Source organism: Anthonomus grandis, chromosome 10, assembly GCF_022605725.1.
Source record: "Anthonomus grandis grandis chromosome 10, icAntGran1.3, whole genome shotgun sequence".
Lineage (NCBI taxonomy): Eukaryota > Metazoa > Arthropoda > Insecta > Coleoptera > Curculionidae > Anthonomus > Anthonomus grandis.
In genome coordinates this window covers 16,333,785-16,343,624 of record NC_065555.1, presented here as the reverse complement: position 1 = coordinate 16,343,624, position 9,840 = coordinate 16,333,785, and the positions used below count along the sequence as shown (strand labels likewise).

Sequence of the window (9,840 nt, the reverse complement as noted above, 5' to 3'; positions counted from 1 at the left end):
AGGTATTGTTAATAACTAATTTAAGTAATTCCCGCACGTAAACTTCGACTTGTAAGTCCTCACGACCAAACCGCGATAAAAGACAGTCCACCATTTTAGTATAATTACTCCCAGTTGCGGGAAAACTATCGATTAGTTGCCTTGCCCTACTACCCTTAACTGTAGCTTGCACTAGATACTCTACTTTATCATTAACATCAATGTCCGGATCATCGTGTACTTTTTGAAACTGAGACCAGAAAGGCAACCAGTCTTTAATGTTCCCGTCAAACTTTTTTAATTCTAACGTCGGCAATTTAAATTTACACCTACCTCCGAAAGCACAGAATTTACCTCAATATCCTCCCGGTCCATTGGTCTAGGCTGCAAGCACTCTCCAGCATGGGTATTAAGTTCCGTAAATTTCCTAAAATACCCGTCAGCGGTTTCCATTTCTGTCAATATATTTGCTTCACTGCTACCTTGTTCCAACATGAGTTTACAAATCTCGCTATCCAGTTTCCTTAGATCCTCAAATGTATGCCTTAAAATTTCTAAGGAGACTGTTCGCGGCACGGTAAAGAGACCGTTCACCGATCAAAATCTATCAACGTTAAAAAGGTACTACTCTTAAAAAATATTGATGCCAAAGCTAAAGCGATCCACATAAAAGCTTCTTTCATGAAACATTTGTTTTGACTACAAACCGCCGATAAAAGCATACTAAGCAAGAATATGTTATCATTATGTGTATGGCGCGAGGCCCTATAACTATCAAGGATATTCATAATTAAATCTAAACAAAACTAAGAAAAATACTGTGGCGGCTCTGACACTTAGATTGTAAAAATTGAGAATTTCGATATGTGCGCCCTTTATAAATTAAGAAAAATAAATACCAATTAGTTTTAAATTATGAAGGAGAATAAGTAGTAATACGCTACTTAAAAAAAAAGTTAATTTAAAGGAGCGAAAATTTAAAATTAATTCCGGCAAATGTTTATGGCTTTACCCATGCAAATTTACATGACCATTATACAAAATTTATTTTAGATCCAATAAAAGCATTTTTATTCGAGAGAAAAAATGGTTAAGACTCTGGAAAATCAAAAAAATCAACCTCATGTTTTAATCAAACAAAAAAGAAAAAACATAAACTCTTTAATTCCTAATAACCACTTCATTTCAGCGACTGTTTCTTTAAATCGGAATTTTGAAGTGGTGGGGGAACAATACCTCACACTTACCTGTCAAAGTTGTCAAACAAAAGAGTACCCGCGGGTCTTACCAATTCAACGCTAAACATCGGCTTAAGTGATCTCAAGGACGAGGCGCCCAATTATAATTTTAATGTGGGTTTGTGGGTTGCCTAGCAACATTTCTCCGGCGCGATATTTAAATTTCGACAAAATTGCGAAAAACTTAAAAATATCAATACCCAAATTAAACCTGTAATAAACAATACAGCAGTATTTTCTCTTTTTATTCATTTATAAATAAATAAATAAATAATATCTTTATTTAGCAAAAGCTACATTCAATAAAAACATAAATAAAAATAAAGTAAAAGTATAAGTTGGCCATAACTGTATCAGGACACTCCGGTTTGTCCATGGATGGTCTTGGTAATCCAGAAACAGCATCCCGGTTCCAGAAATATCCTGTCAGAGGTAGACCATAAATTAAAACTAGACTTAACCTAAACATTATTTTAAACATTATTTCCTTGCCCACTTATTAAAAGCACAGTTAATTGTTGTTTGACTTATAATAATGAAAATAATGTCGACTCAGGTTGATCGAGTCGGTTGCAATCAGCCGATGACACACATTTGGAACTTGGTTGACCTTGCTGACTAGATACATTGGTCCCCCCGTGTAACACTTAGAAATGCTTCGGTAGTTCCAAGAAGCTGTAACCAGTATCCCGGTTGGCCCAAAAATACCCAGTCAACAGATAAACCAACAATCAAGATGATGATTGGAGCGGAAACAATGCATACTATAGTAAAACTTAATAAACTACATAATTAAAATAAAATAATAAAATAACAAACACAATTTTACTTATTCATAATAAATTTTCTCAAGAGCCCTCTGAATTGATTCAAAGTAATACAATTTTTGATGTTAGCAGGCAAGTTGTTAAGCAAGCAAGTTAAATAGGATTAAACCTTTGTATAAAACTGAATTATGCATTTGGGTTGTGTTACATCTGTCGACTAGTATGAAGTCTATACGATTTCTCGTATTATAGTTATGTATATCTCCAAAAACTCTTAATTTATTACAAATATAATCGGGGAGCATCTGATGTTTTAATTTAAAAATAAACAAATAAACGTTATACAAAATTCTTTGATGTACAGACAACATATCTAGGACACCCAACATAGAGACAACAGGCGTGTAACGATTACAATTTAGAATCAATCTCATAGCCCTATTTTGAATTCTTTCTAGTTGGTCAATTCTATACTGTGGCAAGTTAAACAATAATGTTGAACAGAACTGTAAATGAGGAAGAGCAATGGCGTTGTAAAGTTTTAATTTGATGTACATTGACAAATTTTTTCCAATTCTTGTGATAAATCCAACTTTTTTTGAAAATTTTCTCATTACATAATCTGCATGAGCACGGAAATTCAGATTGGCATCGAAAATTGTTCCCAAATATTTAATTTCTTTGGCATACAAAATACTTTCCCCATTAACAGAAATCTGTATATTGCCCATGTCTATAGAACTTAATCTAGATTTCTTGCCAAATATACAAAACTTGGATTTACTTGCATTTAAACTTAGTTTATTTCTACAGAGCCAGATGAATAAGTTATTGAGTTCAATGTTCATGACCTGTTGCAGTTGATGAATGTCTTTACCCACCACATATAACATTGTATCGTCCGCAAACAACACCACATTACACCCCCGCACTACCTCCACCATATCGTTGACATACAATAAAAATAGCAAGGGGCCCAAGACCGTTCCCTGCGGTACACCATGCTTTACATTAACACTTTCAGATGAACTATTTTTGTACATGACTCGCTGAACTCTACCACTTAGATAAGATTGAAACCACTTCAATACATTATGTTTAAGGCCTAACCGTTCTAATTTCCTAATTAACATTTCTCTACTCACGGTTTCAAACGCTCTCTTAAAATCCAAAAATACAGCAAGTACTAGATTATCAGAGTCAAGGGCCCTGAGAAAATTATCAACTATATTAATAATGACAGACTCACATGAATGATTCTCACGGAACCCCGATTGGTTAGGCACAACTATTTTATTTATATTACAATGTTCGAGTAGCTGTTCCTTAACACATACTTCAAGGAGCTTCTCATAAATAGGTACGGTGTTAATTGTCCGAAATTCATTACACAATTTAGTGTTTTGCACTTTTGGAACAGGAACAACAGTAGAAAGTTTCCAGGGTTGCGGAAAAATCCCAGTACTTAAAGATGTATTGATAATATCCAAAAGACGATCACCCACAACATAAGCAACATCGCAAAGAACCTGCTTAGAGATGCCACTCCACCACCAACGTTTTTTAGATTTTTAAGTATTTCCTTCATTTTAGTCATCGAAACTTTATTAAATTTTGTCAAGATTTTCTGGACTGAAGGTGGTTCAATGAAATATGTTTGGCCATTTGCTGCTGGTGGAATATCTGCAAGAATAAGATCAATACTATTCACGAAATAATTATTAAATCTATGTGCAATATCATCCTCCTGTGTAATGATTTCATTTTCAAACTTTATTTCATTAGGCATGTTTTGTTTTTTTCCTGGCAAAAGCGTCTTCAGATTTTTCCAGAGTTCTTTTTGATTATTTTTATTTAGATCTATGGTATTCGCAAAAAATCTATCCTTTTCTACTCTTATCTTGCTTACTATGTTATTTCTTATAGCTTTATATTCATTCCAAACGTTGTCGTTGTTTTCTATGGCAGCCCTGTTATATAATCGATCCCTTTCCTGCATTTGCTCCCTTATATCTTGAGTTATCCATTTTTTATGGGCATATTTCTGTTTTTGCACAATTTTAATCCTTGGGCACATACTGTCAAGAATTATTCTAATATCTCTGACAAAAGTATTAGCTAGTAAGTCAACATCTGAACTATTCTTAGAACATTGAAAGGCCTTTCAATGTTCTAAGGAACTATTTCTATTCCAATTGCATGTAAGCAGTTCTTCCTGAAGTTTATGGCATTTGTAGGTCTTAAAAGACCTAGTATAACTTACTAGATCCATTGGCTGTTCCTTCGATTGATCCATAGAAATTGACATAATAGAATGGTCACTAATTTTAGGAGTTTGATTGCTTTATGCGAGAGAGATTTGTCATTTGAAATTAAATAATCGATCAGAGTCTGACTTCTTTGGACTATTCTAGTTGGAGTCTTAATTATTTGACTAAACCCATTGGTATAGATGATACTTAATAATTTGTTACTATAAAAATTGTTTTTTAATAAATCAAAATTAAAATCCCCAAGGATAATGTTGGTGCCATTAAATCCACTAACTTGCTCTAAATATCCCCCAAAAAACTCTATAAATTTGGCATCTTGTTTCTGAGGCGAATGGTACAAAACAGAGCACAAATATTTACCTCCACCCATAGATAGCTCAAAAGACAACAACCAGACATAATCATCAATAGACAACACAGACCCCACCTTATATCTAATATCGTTTCTAATAAGGGCCAAGACCCCACCTGTTCTACTGTTGTTACTAGTGCATTGCTCCAAATTGTACCTCCATCAACAATCAACTCACATGGCTCTATAACCGGGGTTACGTGAGTCTCACTCAAAAGCAAGATCTTAGGCCTCCAGCCATTTACTAGTAAAATAATGTTATCTTTATTGTTTAGATAACCTTGGCAATTAAAATAAACAATGTTGGTGTTAAGTGCAATATTTAGGTCTAATTGCTACTTAATATATTTATTCCTTTGTAACTCTTCAATTCGCTTATAGGAATCACAACTAGTTACATCCCAAGAAACGTGATTGACGTTTAGCCTAAGACCATACTTTTCATTAGATACTACACAATTGATACACTTAACGCTACTTACATTACATTCTTTAACATCATGGGATCCACTACACTTTGCACACACTTTATTTTCTTTACACTCTTTCAGTAAATGACCATACCAACAGCACTTGAAACACCTTCGGATACCATATTCGTTGAAGACAGGACAACGGTTCCAACCAATGTTCATCTTCTCCTTTTCAATAAACACTGCATACGTGGTAGCATCAACTTCCAAGATCATATTGAACTTTTTGTTTACGATTTTAGTTTTTCTCAAAATTTGAATTTTTCGGTTTGGAGATTCTGGAACATTATTTTGACTCTTTATTTTGGCCAAAATTTCATTATCTGATAGGTTGTACTCAGACTCATTAATGCCCACCACCTTAATCCTGTGCTCTAAAAGTTTTGGTACCTCAACACTGTAGTTGTCACTCATGTTGTTCTGGATCTGCGACTGTATCGAAGTTAGCTCCTTCTCATTGCCACACTTAATGATAACGCCGCCACTTTTGGTTGCTTTTCCTAGAGATAAACCGGCTCCAATAACAGTAGGATTGACTTTCTTTCTCAAATCCTCCTTCACTTGCTTTACATCTTTCTCCGGACACTTTTGCTTTACAACCAAAACTTTGCTATCATTTTTGGTGCCTATTGCTGCAGCATATCACAACTTGGAGTTCACACTTGATGGGGCTGTTGACGGCTTACATTCCTTCAGGCTGGCAATTTCGCGTTTCAAATTCTGGTTTTCGTTTAACAGGAGATCGACTTTTTGATTTAACTCGTTAGTTTTACTGACTAAGAGCTGCAAGGTGGCCATAATATCTCCTACATTATCTAAATCAATAACAATATCATCTGTGCGGCTCCTTTTCCTAGCGCGCTCTGTTTTGTATGCACTATCACTAGATGCAGAGGGATCACACGATTCACATTTCCATGTCGATTTTCTCAAATGAAAACCGCGCATGTCAACATTAACACACTTTCCATGAAAATACTTAGCACACCTAGTACATTGTATTATCGACTTAATGTCATCAAATACTAAATTACATTTAGCACAATTACTTTCTGGATCACCGTCATCCGTAGTACTTCCTCCAGCCATTATTTCATTAGTTAATCACAATTTTAAAATCACCCCGTATATGAATTAAATATAAGTTAATTTAGACAAATACTGTTTAGAATATTTCATTTTGTTCAATTAAAACTAAATTGTGGTTTTATAAAAGTTCATTATTCGTAATGATTTTATTACAACAATATTACACTTTCAAATCTGAAATTGAACCTACTTAAAATTGTTATTAACAATAAAATGATTGTTTCAAATTGGAAGAACAAGCGAAATTCACGTATTGCACTTAAACGAATAAAATGATAGCTTATTAAGATACCGTTAAAATGTGCAGTTTTTTACTCAATTGCTTCGAATTTGTTATGAGCAAATCTCCAATATGAATCCCCTTCTTTAACACATTGGGTGGTACCTCTATATACACACAACTTTGAGTGGTGTAAGGCCTCTTCTTTTTTTTAATGTTGGTCTTTGGTACAAAACCAGCTGTTTTCGGTCGTTCTTTCAACTTTTCTTGAATAATATTGGGACTTATAGTACCATAACTACCAGGGCTCACGCTCTTGTAGCCCTTGCTTCTGTTCAACTGGTTTCTCAAGTTCGGCTCTTTCGACCTTCTCGTGACCTCCTTCAGCCAATGACAAAACACTTCTTCGTTTCGCTGCACCTTCAAAGCTCGATACTCCTCGATAAGTTTCTGACGTGTGATCTCCTTCTGACGCACCATTTCCATTTGACGGTCGCGTAATTTAATTTGGCGGGAGCTCAAGCCGTATTCGGACCTGTAACCGTTGTAATTTGGCAGATTTCTTTCGCTGTTTGACAGCCTCACTTCGTCGCAACATTTTCTTTGGTGAAGCTGAAGTGGTGGAAGAGTCACCTGTAAAAGAAATTTTTTTCTATCAAATTAATTGTATGAAGACTGGACGAATTAAAGTATTCGAACTTTTTAAACTTGGCGGCAACAGTCGTACGATTGGCAACATTGTATTTGTCCCGAGTAAGGTCACATGTTCATGCATCCGTTAATATGTGCAAAGTGAAGTGGCATCTATTGGTCGAAATCTTGGATTCTCATTGGGCAAAATATTATTATCAATAAGAGATTAGTATTTTAATCAATAAGAACGAATTAGATTCTGGTTAACAATAGGGCAGCATCCTAACATTGATAAAAGAGCTCTCTTTTACTCGATTGTGTTAAAGCTAAAATATCAAATAATAAAAACTCGAAGCAAGAGCGAGATATCAATAATCCATGAGAAACAAGGGTGGGAAATTGTGACAAATACAGTACTGCAGTTATATTTTGATCAGACCTCGTATATTTGATATAGTGACTTACTGGTGGCTTTTCATGAATTTCCAACTTTTTAATGGACATCGCGATGTTGTCTATCCTCTCAATACAGTGTTGCTTGCAATGAATTTCTTGGCTTTTCATTGTCTTCTTTTGTCTTTTAGCCGGTTTTTTAGACTTGCTAGAGCCAGTTTCCGAGTTAGGTTTTTCTAAGCCCCTAGAACTGTCTTTTAACGTTTCCTTGGGTTCAGTTTCGGAGGTAATCTCCTCACTACTTACTACTTCTTCCATCTAAAAATTGCAATCTTAGTGATAATTTCCATCTGACGTCATATCTCACTTACTTCATTCAAGTCGTTATTATACTCAGCTAGAACAGCCTGTTCGATCACTGCTTCATCAACTTCTTCAATTTCCTCTTCTATATTAAAAATTTCGATATCATTTCGCAATACTGTGTTATATGGCAGCTTTATTTCTTCAACTTTAAACTCCTCCTTTTGTACTATAAAATGATAAATAATTGTGTATTTAAAATATATAAGAGAAGAGGCTGTTACCTTCCTCAGTTCTTATTGGCAGCTCGTCAACATGATCGCTCTCAATGCTGTTGACGTCGTCATCTGTTAAATCTGGTTCAAACGACACTAGTTCATCTCTAAATTTAACTTTGGTGGATCTGGTGCTCTGGGGGGTTCCATTAAAGAGGTCAAAGTTAGCCTGCTGCACTTTTTCAGCAAGATTATACGGGGAGGACGAGGGTTGCAGGACTAAAATATTGAAATAATCGATAAAAAGCAGTTTATTTTAACGGAAAGTACTTACAGAAGCAACCGATCTCTTCCTCCTCCTCGTGGTCATTTTGCGTACTAGATACCTCACTTTCTAATGCCATATTAGTCTATTTTTCATTTCTTTTTTTTTTGAAAAATTGCCGCAATACGTATATGTGTCCTTAGCAACTGTGACGCTGTGTAACAATATGGTTGGGATAGCAACGGTTGCTGGAGCTCCCACAATTGATCAATCAAAGCACATCGTGATAATGCTCTTAGCTAATCAATGATTTTAATTTTTTTGCAGTGCTCAAGATATTTTTTCTTTCTTTTAGAAATAAAGTCTTTCCTGCTTTAGAATGTATTACAGATAAATAAAAAGATTTTACCACACTTTCAGAAAAAATCATTTTTCTATAAGCCATTCTCAATCGGTACCCACCCTGTCTATATATAACAAGTTAAAACGAAATAAAATTAAACATCGTGCAAACCAAGTAAACAAATGGAAATCGAGACGATAGCGGTAAAAATCGATCTCCTATGACAGCCTTTTCCTGCTGAAATGCTATAGACCAGTCGAATTAGAGGAGAACAAGAATAATATTATTTATTACAAGCCTCACAAAAATCTAAATGTTTTGAAATCCTATGTAAGAATTTTATATGAAAGCCGGTAAGTTACTTTACAAAAAAGGTCCTTACAAGTTTCCTTGTAAATATCTCCGTTTTAGAGTTTTTGAGTAGTTGATTATTACATAGAAATAACCTGGTTATTTAATTAATAATATTAGTGCTTACTTTATGTGTGCATGTTTCAGTTTGCCTTAGCTAAGCTAATCAGCTATTTTAATTACCTTCAACTTCAGCTTTACGAGCTTAACACTGTTTTAAGTCTTGTAACAATGCAAGTGTGCATTCGTGTAAGGGAGAGCGCCCACCAAAGCAGCCATATGCTTGAAGTGAAGCGTTGGTGAAGTGTACCTGAAACGAGTCAAGTGTACAACATGTGTGCGTCTTGCGATCGCATACCAAAATGGTGTACAAAACGCATGCAAATTGAAGATATTTTTTAAACTGTCGTCGTCCGATGAAGATGATTTACTTGCAATATTGCATTTAAATAATATTAACCAGGCTTTTATAATTCAGGTTATTCTACAGGATGAGTCAGGAGACTTTCCAACTTTTAACTGAGAAAGTCCGCCCTTTGATTTAAAAAAAGGATACAACCTACCGGCAAAGTGTGTCCGCAGAAGAACGTCTGCTTATTACTTTGAGGTCAGTATAAAAATGTTTCATAATATTTTAAAGCATAATACATTTTTTTTACAAGTAAAAACAGAAGTAGGCTGTGATTTAATTTAAAGTTAGCTAAGTAAAAAAATCTGCTATTAAAATTTTCTTCATCTGTCTGATAAATAACACTGGCTTATTAGAATTGTAAAATTTCCATTATTTGCGTTAAGCCAAGATTCGTAGCTTGTTCTTCTTGCTGAGGGTTGTTCCAAAGTAGATTAGTATCTTGTTGCTATGCTGGTTGAAGTACTGTAAACTGAACAACGCTACTATTTTGATTTTGTTCTGAGCACTAAGTTGGGGATGAGGGATAAAGTACTT

The 9,840-nt window shown here is 34.8% G+C and overlaps 1 protein-coding gene across 1 annotated transcript; it reads right to left on the bottom strand.

The window, feature by feature from the left end:
• Positions 1 to 6,321: 6,321 nt before the first annotated feature.
• On the bottom strand, positions 6,322 to 9,231 carry LOC126741295 (uncharacterized). Its single transcript, XM_050447680.1, has 5 exons — positions 8,270 to 9,231; positions 8,005 to 8,214; positions 7,789 to 7,949; positions 7,490 to 7,735; positions 6,322 to 7,024 (listed from the first exon to the last, which is right to left on the bottom strand). The coding sequence occupies exons 1-5, from the start codon at positions 8,337 to 8,339 to the stop codon at positions 6,455 to 6,457; spliced, it is 1,257 nt and encodes a 418-aa protein (XP_050303637.1). The 5' UTR covers positions 8,340 to 9,231; the 3' UTR covers positions 6,322 to 6,454.
• Between the last annotated feature and the right edge of the window lie 609 nt (positions 9,232 to 9,840).

What these genes read in the sequence shown, in the direction of transcription:
- LOC126741295 (XM_050447680.1), bottom strand. Translation starts at nt 8,339, where the DNA reads ATGGCATTAGAAAGTGAGGTATCTAGTACGCAAAATGACCACGAGGAG. An exon ending in GGAAGAGATCGGTTGCTTCT is followed by an intron (nt 8,215 to 8,269) that starts GTAAGTACTTTC and finishes TCAATATTTTAG; the next exon opens with TCCTGCAACCCTCGTCCTCC. An exon ending in AAATTCATGAAAAGCCACCA is followed by an intron (nt 7,025 to 7,489) that starts GTAAGTCACTAT and finishes TTTCTTTTACAG; the next exon opens with GTGACTCTTCCACCACTTCA.